The following is a 16,827-nucleotide window of genomic DNA, read 5'->3' as shown; positions in this document are numbered from 1 at the left end:
TGCCCTATGATGATGACCCCATCAAACTGGCTATGCTGTGTAATTATTAAGAGAAAGATTTACCAAATACTGTGGGGGCATTACTAAAGACATCAAGCTTTTTTTCCTTTTTTTTTCTGGTGTTATAATCATTGTACTGTACCTGACAGGGTTGCTGGTAAGGGACACGCGCAATGAGTCTAGACAGGCAAACAGGCGTTCGTCCATCACCCCTGACTTCAGCTCTCCTAGAAATTCCTGAGGAGATATCTGATGGCTGCTTCTTAAGGCCCCCTGGAAGAAAGAGACATAAGGTCAAAAGATGTTAATAGTCAATACCGGACTGAAAAGGCCCAAGGTCATCAACAGTCAAAAAGTGCAAAAGTTCAAATGTGTGAAAGTACAGATTCCTCTCCAGTATGTCTCTCTTTACTATCTTCAATCAAATCTATTTAAGTCTTCTAAGCATACTTGAATAAATGTCATAATTATAATCCCTGTGAGATGCGTGCATGTATGTTCTGTTTTGAGTTGGTATGGTATGTTCCTTCGTATGAACACATCATCTGAGGAATGCCTTGAGGAAATTTCTTTTATAAATGTCAGTGGTCAAAGGTCAGGGTCATTGCGACCCCTCAAAATGTAAATTGGTTATTAATGAAGTTATTAATTCAAGAATTATAACAAGGGTCACAGAATCTAAGCTACTTTCATGGTGGTTCAAAGCTTAAACATCTTTACAATAACTGAGATATGTATCATCTCCCACACAACACTCACATGCAAAAATAAAGAAGGTCAAAAAATGTCACACATGCACTGAATTTGGATTGTTTTACCACTGGTTTTACTGGTACTTGCAATATCCACAAGGCAAGACGAAGAGAAAGAGAGAAATTAAAGAAACAGAAGACAGGGAGAACAATTTATAAAACCAACATTAACCTGTGTTTATTACTTTTTGATATGTTGTGCGACCAACACCAGCCTACCACACTCCTTGCAGCACCAAAGTACAAACAAAACCCTTCATGTTTGGCCTGACCATTGGGTACAGCAGGATAAATCCCAGCAAGGCCCCACGTTGGTGGTCCAGTGGACCATCAAAAAATCCATTAAGTTTTTACCACCACACACAAGAACACATTCCACCTTGATGAAAGTTGCCGGTAGCTGCCGGTAGCCTCTGAGTGGTACGGTGAACTAAATTAATTTTTCTACCTTGCTATCATTAACTAATAAAAATGAAAAGGCAGCATAACATCCTTTCATCATCCCCTCTTCTGACAGTTTTTATATATATTTGTGATGCATTTGCAAAGAAACATACAAAGCCAGCCTATTAAACTTGGGAAAAGCTTGTGCTGCAGTGGCTGCTGGAAATGAAAGCTTGCTTGTAATATTTTCAACATGATGAAACTATTCATAAAGTCGGCCGAACATTTGATCATGTGGTCAGTTATGGCTTCAAAACCAGCTCTCTGGTGCTGAAAAGCGTCGCACTTTTTCCTTATATCAGACCATGGAGGAGATAAGAGGTGGAGACAGAAAGCTTCACTGATTCAAGCTGCACTAAAGCCAGAAAGTGGCATATCGTTGGGTAGGTTTTTTGATTCATCAAAGGCCTCAGAAACCAGCCTGCATCTGTACCAGTAGGAATAAATAATCCCTAATCCTCGCAGGCTGCCAAAACAATGGAACTATGCCCAGTCTGTTTCTCCCCTGATATCTTAAACCCCTATCTACGTATAATGTTTACCCCAACAACTAATAATACAAAAAATCACCTAAAAAAGCCTCAAAATCATCAAAGAATGTTCCTTATAATGATCAAGAGCATCCCTAGAAACATACGTCAAATCTATATGTGCATGCTGAATGAGCAGTAATCATTATCAGCTCGGCTTGACGTCTCATGTGACAGCAACTGACTACTGAGCAGTTTGATTTGAACCTATTGGAAAAGTGATTTTATTTTTATATGCAGCGCCCCCGACCTCTAATGAACCTCACCACTGTTTTACCCCAATGAGGTTTGAATCAGGTATTAGTCCTATGAATCCAGCTCCTCTTGACAACAGCACCCCACTCCAGTGTTATCACCAACACAGGGTTTCCCCCAGAAAACTTGTTAAGCCTGGTGATAGGGGGGCACCGGCTGCCCACTGGTGCCCAAGCGTGTTTTTTTGTGACAGGGGCCAGACCCTAATTTTCACTGTTATGCGGATGACACGCAACTCTACTTGTCCATGGAGCCAGATGACAGAAGCCGCCTCATCAATCTGCAAGACTGTCTGAAAGACATTAGATCCTGGATGTCCTCTAACTTCTTGCTACTGAATTCAGATAAAACTGAGGTCATTGTGTTTGGACCTAAACATCTCAGGGACACGTTCTCTAATCAGATCGCTACTCTAGATGGCATCACCCTGACCCCGAGTACAACTGCGAGGAACCTTGGAGTCATTTTTGACCAGGACCTTTCCTTTAGCTCCCACATAAAACACGTGACTAGGACCGCCTTCTTCCATCTGCGCAGTATCACTAAGATTAGGAATATTCTCTCCCAGAGTGATGCTGAGAAACTAGTGCATGCATTTATCACTTCTAGGCTAGACTACTGCAACTCTCTCCTGTCAGGATGTCCGAAAAACTCTCTAAAGAGTCTCCAGCTAGTCCAGAATGCCGCAGCGAGAGTTTTGACAGGAGTTAGGAAGAGAGAGCACATCTCTCCCACCTTAGCTTCTCTCCACTGGCTTCCTGTAGGATTTAGAATAGACTTCAAAATCCTTCTGCTGACTTATAAGGCTCTTAATGATAAAGCTCCAACCTATCTGAAAGAACTAATCATTCCTTACTGTCCTACCAGAGCACTCCGCTCCCAGAACGCAGGTCTGTTAGTGACTCCCAGTATCTCTAAAAACAGACTGGGAGGTAGAGCCTTCAGTTACCGGGCTCCTTTACTGTGGAACCAGCTCTCTCCATGGGTCAAAGAGGCAGACACTCTAACTACATTTAAGTCTAGACTTAAGACCTTCCTTTATGACAGGGCTTTTAGTTAGGGCTGGTTCAGGTAGCTCTGAACCATTTTATAGCTACGCTGCTATAGGCTTAGACTGCTGGGGACACATCTGGTTACACAGAGCCCTCTCCTTTCCTCTCCTCTCCTCTCCTCTCCTCTCCTCCTATCTCCTCCTCTCCTCTCCTCTCCTCAGTATATTTTTGAACTGTCATTTCTGTTGTACTTTGTAGTTTGGCCTTGGTGTCTCGCACTCTCTCTGTGTTTCCGCAGATCCACCGGAGCTCCATCTCTCTGCACCAGCCACCGCCTGCATCGCCTTGCCTTGCCTTGCCTAACCATTGACTGATGGCAGGGCCATATAGGTATCAGATTCATTAATGGAGTAATATTATTCAAAAGGCGTGATTTCATAAGGCCTTAACATCAATGTTAAAAGTTGACTGGAAATGTGAAAATATTACCATTATCATGTCTTATTATAAGACATTTATGTAACATTTTTAAACACCAGATATAGCAGAGTCTCACAGATTGCACTCTTGAAATGCTGTTCAATCAACCACAAAAATAAATAAATAATAAAAAAAAAATACTATTTAAATAAATAATATCAATTGTCTGCACTAAAAACTAAAAAACAACTGCCTGGTGTCTCCATTGTGTCTTTTTCCAGTCAGCCGTCATGGAAATGAGACAGTCACAGATCTACCAAAGATACTATATCTACTGTTTGGAACAAAGTGAAAACAAACGTGTAAACGCGAACCTTGCGAGCTGAAAAATGAAACAATGGATCATTTTAATTTTTCTGGTGAAAGCGTCTCAGCTCACAGGAGTCCGGAGCTCTGACGCTGCAGGGGACAACGTGCTAACAGCTAACAGCTACCTAACAGCCATGCTACAGCAGCTGACCGAGCCTTTTGGAGCCGCGCCTCGGCTCACGTTGACACGGTGATTTTCTCCCGGTCAGCTGGTGAAGCAGCAGTCTGATGAGCATGATGTCCGTGACATGTCCCGTTATGCGCGACGAAGTTGTGATGTTGTCAGGTGATGAAAAAGACACCTGATTATATGTTGATGGAGTACAAAAACTGATTTAAAAAAATAAATAAATGATGCTTAGCCTGGCGGGGGGGCAAGTAAGGCCTGGCGGCCCGTCGGGCTTATAATACACTGGGGAAAAACTCTGAACCACCATGTTCACTCTTGATTGCAACTCTTTTCTTGGTATCACCGGCGTCGGTTCACGCGTGCAGCATGTGTGTCTTGCTTTGTCGCAGTAGCAATTTCACCAATTACAGCCAAGAGAGTCCTGGAGAGACAGGATGACCGGTGTCCTGGGGAGACAAGATGACCAGGCCTGTTTGCTTCCCAGGATTTCTAAGGCCTTCATCAGTGAGCGCACCGTCAGCGCTGCTCATGGCAGCAACAGGCGCACCTGGCCTCTTGAAAGCAGCGTCGCTGGCAGCCTGTTTTGCCCACTGCTAACATCAGAGAGGCCGACCGAGACCGACCTGCAACTCCTTCCCCATCATCTGCTGCAGAAGTGGTCTTTCAGTCCTTCCATCTCTGCATTTCCAATTCGTTCAACTTGACAACAATTTATACCTTCAGTTTTCAACATGTAGTATATACAAACAGCTCAATATACTGTATATCGCTTTTATGTGTTTAAAATAAACAAACTGAAAAACTGCACTGCACTAGGAACCATGGAGGGTCCATAACAGTGAGCTATTGTTATATTTAAGGTCAAACGAGTATGAATCTTCATACATTGGTGTCCTCTTATCACATCCCCTGTGACAATAAGGGGGGAGATTCCATCTATTCATTCACAGCCATTTCCACTTTTTCTCAAATCACAGTGTCTGGGACAATGATGGTAATGGAGAATTTTTTTTTTCCCCCATTGCTTCCCCATCTGAGTCACCCTTTCTATTGGGCTCTCCATGTTTTTCTCCTCACAACAGGACAGGGAAATGGAGCAGGGCCACGGTGCCTTGATCCTTCTGTCTCACTGTGCACAGACTCTCAGAGCACTTACTCTGCTCAGCCAAAGCTCCGAGTCCCCCTGAGACTTAAAAATGTGTAATGTGTGCCTATCTTTGCAAATAAGACCGCTTTGGAAAAAGGAACGCTGAACATTATTTTAATGACTACTGTTTCAATGACCTATAAATTTGCCATTGCCATCCATCCCCAGTTATAGTGATATATTATATTACTCTTCTATTAGTCAGCCTAGACTAAAGGGACACATTTACAAAAAAAAAAAAAATCTCGATGTTATAAAGGTAAACTAGCTAAAACACATATTCCTGCAGAGAAATCAACAGTGGTCTCCAAGTAGCACAATAGCTATTTCAAGGCACCTGTTCCTACACAACACACTGGCAAAAGGTCAGCAATTATTTTGTGTAACAAAATGCATGACAGTTGTTTCTCTACAACACTATTCACCAGATTTGCGAGCCAGAACCCACACTTGATTATGTCAGCAAAGGGACATACATCAATTCAGCATGTAGTATTAAAGGTTAATTGGCAAAACCGTCTTGTGGTGGAGAAGGATGTGTCAACCAAAAGTCTGAGTTGTTTTGGTTTTGAATGGAAACCTTCACTGACTCGAGTCAAAGACATGTTTCTGGTTCAACTGTAATAATAATAGCATAGTTAATACAGTATAGTGCTAATACAGCACAACATAGTATAAGTGCATAAGGATCTGATATTGATTTTTAAAGGGCAAATATTTGCTGCATCTTCATAAAATGTTGGGCACGATTTGACAATAAATACCTGAAAGCAAAATGAAACCTAGCGAACTGAATATCTTATATCCAGTAATATATACGTAAATATATTAACTCATTAGGGACGTGGTTACCTTATGGAAATGCCTGTCTGTCGATATCCTTCTCTGAATGTCCAGTTTACCACATCTCATGCTGCATTTGATAAAACTGGTGTTTTTCATTGATTTTAATTCGTCACCATCTGGCCTGTGGCTGCATCCTTTTCTCATGCAGGTAAACAAATGCAGGCATATAAACAGGCTGGTCCCCATGGTAACTAGAGGCAGACAGCCTCAGGCAACTTTGGAGGGATGTCTGTTTATGTCCATTTATGCAACACTTCTTTGCAAGACCCTGTGCCACCCTGTTAACCCGACCACCTTTTCTAAAAACAAACAGACAGACATGCTAGGGGGAGTTGAGTTTTTCTGCACTGTCATGTGAGATAACTTGTAAACTGGATAATATCTGTGATTTGTTAACAACAATGTATTTAAGTTAGGGGAGGGGGGTTGCCCTCGGACAGGAAGGTTTAATCACAAGCTTCTGTTACAATAAAATAAACAAAAAACAAACACCTCAGGTAAGCTGTGCCTCCATTTTTCTTCAAATTAAATATCAGACTGAGCTCATATTAACTATGGTCACGCTCTGGGCCAGATATTTAATGAAGCATCACTAGCAAATTGTCTTTCAGAAGGATTAAATTCTTAATAAGAGAAAGAATGTAAAGCACAGAGTTTTGTTTGATCTGGGAGAGAAACCACTGTCCATATAGTTTCCATTTCTTTGGAGATGGTTTTTTTTTTCTCTTAACACTGACACTTTTATCACCCGCTGTCAAGATCTGTCTGTCGGCTATGAAAGAAAAGAAAAAGCTGTAACTTTGAAGGAGGCCCAGTCAACCACAGGAAACGCACATACACAAAATCTAAGTATTTTTCCAGTACTTGAAATGTCCAAGGTAATAACATGAATATCATCATCCTCAATTAAGAATTTGTTACGTGTTACGCAAGTGTCAGCACGAAAAGTGAGAATGCACCCGCTTGAAAACCAATTTACCTATTTATATTTATAATCAATTCAATATCAAATAATCAAACCCATTCCCGTTCCAATCTGGTTGTCCCATGTGAGACATAATCTTTCATTAAAAACCTAATGAATTATAATACTATGTGCCTAGAATACAGTGTAAAATATCCAAAAAACTTACAGTTTTAGAGGCAGTGAAAATGTACTGGATGACCATCTCCCTCTTCATGTTCAGGTCCTTTTCTCTCAGAGGAGTCTTTTTTTCTTCATTCAAATTCATGTCCTCCTGAAATGGGAAAAAAAGGAAGGATACAAATACGTACAAATAAGTCTGCATTATAATAATTATTATTTATCAATATTGTTTTCTTTTTTTAAGATTTTAGCATCAGGATTCACTTTGTTTTCAACATACATTACAATACTCAAAACTTATTTATCATATTTGTTGTGGTGTGACTGAAAATTTGAATAAATGCCCATTATCATAACTATTACTCAACTGAAGGCTTTGTCTGTTATGTTTTTTCTTAAAAACGATTTTCCTTAAAAAAAATAAAATAAAATAAAATAAAATAAAACTATATTTTGCTTTTATTGATTTCCTCCATTTCTATGTAAATACAATAACACATTCAAACAATATTCAAAACGCAATGATTGCCTTCCCCTGTTGCATCTCTTCTAAAAATCTTTCTCCATATCATTACCACTCATTGACATGTCAAGCTGCTCCATTGTTTTTCAAAGAAAAATATTGATAATATTGTTCAATGACAAAACCACATACCATCATCTTTTCAAACAGAGCCAAGATTTCTTTTTCCGAGGTGATCTTGGATGACAGTTCCTCAAACTGAGGTGAGGTGGATGATGAAGAAATGGACCAATCATTGGTATTGTGTTTTGAGTGCGATAAGGGAGGGCGCTCCTTCTTACTACCAGGAATCCGAATACTGGCGAATCTGTCAAGCTGCGGAAACAACACAGAGCACAAATTACAAGAGAGAAAACCACACAGGAATTTCCATTGCCAAGTTGTTATGGATAAAAGCTGTTAGGTTCTCTGCATATACTAGGAGTAAATGAAACAAATAATGAGTTATTAATGAGTTAGAAAAACAACACTATTAGTGTTAACTGTGTGAACAAAGCACCTACTCAGCACATCTGTTAGACACATGTTGAGAAGAGTGCCATCTAGATAACACATAGAGGTGACAAGGACATTAGTTGGTGAGAAAAAGCAGCACGTGCACTATGATGGGAATGAATTGAAATGAAAGGAAGACCAATTTTATTGCCACTCAAAAGAAGACTAAGTTAAGTGATGTTAGATGTTGCACAGACTGGCAAACCGAGAGAAGAAAAAGCACCAATTTCTCAAATCTTACCACATCGTCTGTGATGTTTTTAAAGGGTAAGTGCTACAGAAGGAGGGACAGAAAAAAACAAATCAGGACACATTAAGAAACTGCATTATATATTGAAAAGAAAAGATTTTAGCCCTGTCGTGTCTTTCATTGCCAACCTTTGATCCTTCATTTTCTGAACTAGAGATTTCACAGGTTAAATCTGTAGTGTTTACTTCTTGTTCTATCAGGAGAGAAAGGTATGGTGCAGTCTGAAAGGATAAAATGACTGTGTTGTTTTGTCTCCAGTCTGTTTCACTTACTTTGAAATTCAAAACGCAAAAAAAAGGCAGAAAGCCAAGTAGAGAGCCAAAAACTAAAATGTACAATGCCAATGTAAAAAAAAAAAAAACTGTGTCGCTGTCATAACACTTTCTGACATGTGTTTTTATTCACAAGTTTCCAAACACAAAAATCCTTTTAGGCTACCCAGTGGTGCAGTTTTATTAACCAGTTTGAATGTACAAGTGAGTGTCACATTCGTCAATATCAAAAACACTCGTCATTTAAATTAAATCGCTGCCATGAAAGGAGCTTTTCTTCCTTTTCCTGTTTGCAGATTGAAAAGAAGGATCCACTTGTGCAGTGGAAGGGGATTTGGCATTTGGCCGTTTGTCATGTTGCCAAGCAAGTTTTCTGTTCTGCTTTTTTCTGCTCCAGTAGATTTGCTTGTTTTTTTTTTGTAGACTTCTTGGGAGGTAGCCACCACCTGCACTTCCAAGAGGTAACAGAGTGGAAAAGGCCAACGGAATAATCCTAATAAAGAACAGGAAGCCAGTACATGAAAAGAAAACACTAGAATTCAAACTTCATAGTGAAAAGCTCAACAAAGAGTCCTCCAAGCATTAAAACTGGGATGATCTGCAATACGGTAATTAGATATTGACTATTCTGAGTTATTTTATACTACAGGTGAGAACTGAAAGGTGCTCCATTTACATTCTTTCAGTACTGATACCAATCATCTACTGTATCAGTGAACTTGATTGATACTAGTATTTTTATTGTATACACGCACTGCAGATGGCATAAGTTCCACACATGTTTGGGACATGGGCTGCACGATATGCAAAAACACATCATATTGCAATCATGTGGGCAGATATTGTGATCGTAGTATGTGATTGCATTTCCAGTTTGAATTGTAAATTTTGTTTTTCATTTACACTTGAAAAATATACAGTAGAAATATATCTATGATGTGATTTTGATTGAGTCTTGTACCAAACAACCATGTCCTTGTTGCCCGGGGCATCTCTGGTTCAACACAACATCTAAGCCGCTAAAAATGCCCAACAAGGGTGTGACACTTATGGTACCTTTATTTGCTATATTGCAATTACATTGTGGTTAACTGTGGGACTGTAGGCTTCCTTCAGCCGTAGACAGCAGGCATGGGCAAACTAAGGCTTGCGGCCCATTGCTCTTTTTAATCCAGCCTGTCAAACATTGGTACAAAACTGTCCAAGTCATAACAAAGACTACACACTTGGATGCACTGGCTAAAGAAGGACTGAGCAACAACACTGCTCCCACTGAAACTGAGTGAAATTTGAATCTAAGTTTTATTTTACTTTCAGGTAATTGGCTTTTACATGTAACTGTGTGTTCATACCAAAAGCTTCCAAAGCGTCAAAACGCCGGAAGTCAATTCATTTTCAATGAGAGCCCGGCGACACTGAGCAACCAAAGCGTCAACTGCCGTCACTGCGCTTCCAAAGCATCCAAAGTGAGAAGTTGAGCATTGGTTAACTTTAGGGAAATTAGCTATGACGAGGTTCGGCGACAACCTGTCAGAATAGAGACGTCCTTTGGCTCCCTTTTTTTCGTCTTTCGCCTCCCCAATGACCAGCGCGATCAAACTTGGACGTCAGTCACGTGACAAGCGACCAAAGCGGCTGAAAATATTTGCCGTTTTGGAAGCTGTCTTGTCTGAAGCGCACCCTTGTTTTTGACGGTTTGGAAGCTTTTGGTGTGATGCTGGGCCGACACATCTGTCAAATTCTAAAGCTCATTGTGGCACCTACCCCCCCCCCCCCCCCCCCCCCCCCCCCCGAAGGAAAATAATGAGCAGTGAGTTATCAATCGAGGTATCCCAAATGAATGTGATATAAAGAAGTGGAAAAACCTGATGGTTCAACCCTTCAACAATGAGGAAAAGACCACTGACCATCCTTAAAGTTAGGGTGGAAGTCTTTGCTGTTGAGTCAGTCTATGTTAAATCAGGAGTGGGGCCAGAACAGTGTAAAGAAAAGCAGTCATCCAGTAATTTATTCTGTCTGTTTAAGTCCTTGCAGGATGACTGACAGAAGAATCTCTTTGTTGCATTTCAATAACATCAAACAATCAGCATCTTCACTGTCAGAGCAAAAGGGCAATGGAAACTCCACACAACAGAACAGAACAGCTGCAGAATAGATGGCACTCGGAGTCAACCAGGAACAAAAACCAGCTGAGACCTAAAGAAAACCTTTGTAAGTACACATATCTTCAACAGCATGACTTCCCAGGAGTAAGGCTGAAACAATTAATTAATCAACGGTTGATTAACAGAAGATTTATTTAATAATCAATTAATCATTCAGTTGTGACATTTAAGCAAAGACTATTTGGTTCTCACTTCTTAAAATGGGGAGATTTTCTACAGTTCTTGGATTTCCGTCACCGTTTTCTGACTTTTAGTGACAAAGTGCAGATGAATCAATAATCTATGTGTAGTAACATCTCACCACTCATCCATTAGTCACAATCGAAGCTGTAGACAAAGGTAAGGCTTCAACCTGAACTCATATTGAACGGTCCCAACAGTTACAAACAGAGAAAACAAAAGGATCAAAGTGACCAAGCAGAGTGGACTGCCAATGGGAGCGACAGATTAAAAAGATTGACTGGCTTAAAGGAGCTAATCGAGCGCTTTGCCTGGCGAGTATAAAACATCAAAACAATCAAAAGCCTCACATAAAGTTGTGTCTTACATAAACCAAGCCACAGGGGAAGCCAGTTAACTGGAAATGCCTCTGTGTTTTTTCAAGATCCCACAATTGCAAATTCTTTTCTTTCCTTTTTTTTTTTTGTAACGGACAAAATAGGACAGCCAAACAACGTTAATTTGTAAATGTCAGTGAATTCATTTTACTTTCTGCTATCACCCTGTTCATTTAATTAAACTGTGATAGCATCTTTTTCAATTAACTGAGACAAGTAACCCACCGCTGGTAGAGAAAATGCTAATTTATAAAACACTGCACATGCAATCCACAACAGAGACGAGAGAGAAGAGGGAAAAAAAACAAAAGTTACCCAGAGCCCCAGCCCCGACTCAACAGCAGACAGCATTCCTTACACATCAGATTTTTAAAAGCTTTGTCTCTCTGTCTTTGGACCATTCATTAACTATACTGCCAACTAAGTCCTCATGTCTTTTTTTTTTGTCATGCAACTGCCCACACTCAGAGGGGCTGCACTTATCACAAGGGAAATCACTTTCGCCAATGAATGGAACAATGGTACTGCACTTTATTATGGACAAGCAAACTTTGAAACTATGGACTTTTAAATCAGGACTTTACGTTCCTGCAAAAAACTTTATCCATGAATAATACTAGTAGATAATGTATGGTGAGTTCTCAGTAGGGATGGGTACCTTTCACATTTAATCTGATGTAATACCGATGCTCAGTTCCTGAGAACCGTACGCAACAGTACCTGATTTCGGTATTTATTTCGGTACTAAATTTTACAGATTTTGTCTTCACGTCAGCCAGACACTCCACGACCACTTCACGAGAGTGCGTTCAGGTAACGAAATGTAGTAACGTTTTATTTTACGTGAATCACTACTCAGGATTACTGTGGGCCCCAATAGAAGTAACGAATTTGGTCCTCATCCTTAGTTATCAGTGCAATCAACTGCATCATTTCAGCACTTCCACCCAAAGCAATATGACAGGCACTGACCAAAGTGCCATTCAGCAAAGTAGCTTCAACAAATTAAAAAGTTATATCGAGAAATTGGCTTTGGTGGAAAAAAAATCACATTTTCTACCAGCCATATTTTGTTTGTCCCAATCGCCTCAGTTTCAAATGTTTTTATGCTAAAGGATAAAAAAAAAAAAGTAGCTACCGGTAATTAGTGCCTCACTTATGATCATTCACAGTCACTTATCCAATCTGAGCATTTAAACTCACTAATAATATCACTAAAATCCTCTACAAAAATGAGCAATATAGAACAAAAATACAAAAACACCAACTACAGATTCCATAAAGCCTGATCAGAGCTTAAAGTGACAATAACTTGATTCTGGAGGTGACAATCAACAGTCATAGTTTAACCTACTTACAAAAATAGCACTGAAAGAGAACATTAACACAGTGTATTACCATGTCATTAATGTGGCATTCAAGGGGAAAATCTACTTTCTATCAATTAGAGAAACTATTGTGGGACTGTAGTGCCACCTATTGAGATGACTGTCAACTAAATAAATCAGTGATCAGTTCACTATGAAAAATATGAATTATGTTTTTCATATTTATATCATGTTAACAGTATTAGATTTATGTTATAGGGACCAATTTGATGAGAGAGGGGGAGTCGGGGGACTAAGCTGTAATTTCTCAGACACATGCCATTTTTGCATCTATCAGTGAGATTATGTTGTTTGATTGTGTTTCTCTAACCAAACCACATTTTTTAAATTCAACAGCCTGGCCTCCGTGTACTTGGCTGCTGTTTGGTAAGTGTATATTAAAAGCAGAACCAGAGCAATAACTAGCACCTATGTCAACTTGAGTGAAAATGTGGAGCTCCACTCAGGTTGCTTTTTACTCTTGTTGACAGCAGTTTAAAAATAAAAAAAAACAGTGCTGTCAAGAGTAAATCAACAGCTCAAAAAACAATCTTGGTAAGTTTTTTCAGCGCATACACAACACTTCCTATGCTTGTCATAAAAAATATATATATTTAGTTATTTACTTATTTTAAAAAGCCACACAGTTAAAATCTGGAGTGTGTGGCACTTGGCGGCATCTTATTGTGGATTATTTAGGTTTTAGACGTTTTCACTGTGCACGCACTAACTAGATTTTTTTTCCCCAAGGTTTTGAGATGTACACTAATCTAGAGTCATCGTCAACAGATGGAGGTCATGAAGAGAGCTCTGTTGTCATCACATTCAAGAAATAAAGTGAGAGGATCCAGAGGAGTAATGGTAGCCACATAACCTCCTCCAAGTCCTCAGGTCAAACACTGGCTACACCCCCCCGCCCCCCTCCTCTCTCCCTCTCTTTCTTCACTGTCAAAAGAGGCTAAATGCAAAAAAAAGCATCAATCTTTCAATAATGAAATGAAGGTCGGACAGGTCTTGCCAACCTGTTTGAAGGGTCTCAATCTAAGCCAAAGATCATCCATTAACAGGACGGGGGGGGGGGGGGGGGGGGGGGGGGTAAGTTCCATAATATTCACATCACATGATGGCAACTGAGTCATCTCCATGGCAACTGTGAAAACTCCATCCCCTGATCACATCCATGGAGTGAAGGACTGCTGAAAGGCTCAGCCCAGCCACTGCCAGAGAGTGAGTGACCATGAGACAAAAACTATTATTTTGTTGAAAAGTGTTTCCAAAGTTAAATATTACTTTTTCGATTTCAAGGTTAAAGTGTTGTTGTGAATCTACACGACATTCATCCACATTTTGATTAACTGACGGATAACAGGGGATATAAAAACACAATTCTTTGCTCTTTTCAAAAAGTGACTTCAGGGACTCTTGATGTGTTGTCAGTCCTACTAGTCGGTCACAGCTGAACTGAACTGAAAATCTCTTTAAGATCCATTTTTTAGACTTAAACTCAGCAACAGATATCTAAGTTGGATGGCTGTTGTGTTATTGTCTCAAGCTTAAAGGAGAATTCCGGCCATTTTTGACCCCTAAATAGTTTTCCTGATGGCCACCCAGTGTTGGGGGGAGCAAAAAACACGACTAAAATTGATTCAGGCAAACCAGAGTTACACCATGGCTACCCAGCACTCGGGATAGCGACAATGCTTACCCATGGGGGCAATTCAATATCTATCAAATATCTATGGTACATGACTCGAATCCTTATGACACACCACTGAACTCATAGAGTATACAGTATAAACAGTATTTACTTTGTGTTTTTGCATGTAATCACTCACCTCAGATAGCCTAACTCTCCCCGCCACAGAAACAAACACTTTTTCCTTGTTGTGATGATTTATTTACAAAAATAAACGGTCGTGCAGTGCAGTGGCAATGTCCTAATATCTCCGGCCGTTTACTTTTGTAAAGAAATCATCATGCAAAAACACAAAGTTTATACTGTTTCGTACACTATATGAGTTCAGTGGTGTCTCGTAAGGATTCGAGTCATGTACCATAAATATTTGATTGTTTTTTGAATGTTTGTTATTGCCCCCATAGGTTAGCGTTGTCGCTATCCCAAGCGCCGGGTAGCCATGGTGTAGCCTAACTCCGGTTTGCCTGCATCAATTTTAGTCACGTTTTAGTGGGGATTTAAGGGTCAAAAATGGCCGGAATTCTCCTTTAATCTTATCATATCCTCCAACAGATGCCATTTTGGTACCAATATTTGTTATCTTTAACATTGTAGCTACTTATCACTACTAGACAATTCATTCCTAAGATTTATATGAAGACATGCTGTGCCTTTTTGCCAAAACTATCATGAGATATTCAAGTTTTGTGGCCAGCTGCCAAAAAAAAACTGCTTTCAAAGAGCCACAATCAGACGCAGTGAGGGAAAATGATGACAAATGGCCATCGCAAGTTACACAGAGCCTCATGCACAGTATGCACAGTGTTTTTTGTCTGTGTTCAGACAGACACTGTGCAATGACGCAGCCCAGACAACGGTTTGACTTTGCAGCCCAGCACGGAAAACTCATCTCACTCAGTGAACAGGTGTCTCTATTACCGCTAGTATATATTAGACATTTAGCCAACAACAGCTCATCAGTGGGAGTGGATAATAACAGTCTAGACTGAAAAACATTGCTGCACAGACCTTTGCAACAATTGTAGACTAGAATCTCTGAATTGTGGCGACAAGGAATTAACTAGTACTCTAATAAGACTGGGGTCAAATGCAGGTTGAGCGTGCATTAAGTAGATCTGTGTCATACACAGGTCTCCCGTCTGAAAGGAGAATGTGTGTGTGTGTTGGTGAGTTGTGTGGATGGAGAGAGAGGCCTGACTGCTTTGAAAATGAGACGCCAAAACTGAATACCCTAATAACAGTATTGGTGTTCAAATAGCATCATCTCCATAACCTCCCAGAAGAGTACAGCAGTCAAATACCACACACATACACACACACACACACAGAGAGAGAGACCATCAGTCTGTTTGTAGTAGTATAAAGAAGAAGCACATGGATTAGTGTAAGGGCTAAAACCCTGTGCTAATTTTGACCTTTTGATTTCCCTCATGCAAAGCAATGTCTAGCTACAGACTGTCAAGGTCACAGTTCATGAAGAAAAACTCAAAAATGAAAAAAGATTCCACGGTATAGTATGAGCTTTCTTTCCTAAATGCAAGAGTGAACCTGTAAAAAAAAAAAGGCCCTTTTCTCAATCTCTCAGCCTCTCAAGTGCATTACACAGGCAGAAATAACTCCACCTCTGTTCCACTGCTCTAGTTTCCAAGGCATATAATTTTAAGTTATTGCAAATAGAATAAAATAACCCTTGATCGTTCTCTCTTTCTCTCTCTCTCTCTTACACCATTCAAGTTAAGAGTCATGCATCTATTCACCATCACATGAAAAAAGATTGGGTTCTTGCAGCCACTTTTTACCACCTGCTTTTGTACTGTGTGTGTGTACGTATGTGTGTGCTATGGATGGGTGGTGTCAGAGATAAAACAGCAGCAACCATTGACCCCATAGACACCCATAAATACTTACAAACTTTGGTTTGCGGTCTCCTTCGTCGTAGCATGACGTGCTGTGGTGTGACGAGCCCTTCTTCTTTTGAGGTTTGCTGTCTCGTCCGGATTCAAACCGTTGACTATAATTCTCCATGATGTCAACTAACTACAAGCTAATGACTTCTACAGTAGCTGTCACTGAGCTAACCTGTTGACAGTCTGTAAAGTTAGCAGCAAAGCAACACACGCTGAATTTGTCTATAACATTACCGTAGGTGTCTCGACTTGGCCGGACAACTAATGCTGGTTAACCATGACCAGTTTGTCCTCTCTAATCTTCTCCACTCCCCAAGCTCCCAAACTGACTTGACCGTTTAGCTTGTTGCTAAACTCCCATTCACTGCACACACACAGGCGGCTTTACCTAGGTAGAGCTAATCCAATTTAAGCGCTGACACGTAATGCTCCTGTTTCCGTTAACGGCAGATACACGCGGTAAACAAAAAACAGTTGTTTTTCCGATGGCAAATTGTATCCGTCCGTTAAATGACAGCGATATAATCGTTGCTGGTAAGTAAAGTAGGGCATACAGTTGCCGGTTAAATTTTTTGTGGCAGATATCTTTTTTGACAACCCCGCGCAAGGAGACGTCACCTCCG

At 40.2% G+C, this 16,827-nt stretch overlaps 1 protein-coding gene across 1 annotated transcript in view; it reads right to left on the bottom strand.

Annotated features, from left to right (window-relative positions):
* Positions 1 to 16,322, bottom strand: part of LOC311002791 (protein diaphanous homolog 3-like) — a gene marked incomplete at both ends in the record, with an annotated part of 172,175 nt that extends 155,853 nt beyond the window's left edge. The window contains 5 exon segments of the mRNA XM_083994299.1: positions 143 to 273; positions 7,019 to 7,123; positions 7,628 to 7,810; positions 8,232 to 8,264; positions 16,206 to 16,322. Of these exon segments, the coding sequence (XP_083850425.1) occupies positions 143 to 273; positions 7,019 to 7,123; positions 7,628 to 7,810; positions 8,232 to 8,264; positions 16,206 to 16,322 (569 nt within the window).
* Positions 16,323 to 16,827: the final 505 nt, after the last annotated feature.

This window comes from Trachurus trachurus (assembly GCF_905171665.1).
Source record: "Trachurus trachurus genome assembly, chromosome: 3".
In the NCBI taxonomy this organism is placed as follows: Eukaryota; Metazoa; Chordata; class Actinopteri; order Carangiformes; family Carangidae; genus Trachurus; species Trachurus trachurus.
The sequence above is the reverse complement of the archived record's forward strand: the minus strand, read 5'-3'. Positions and strand labels throughout refer to the sequence as shown.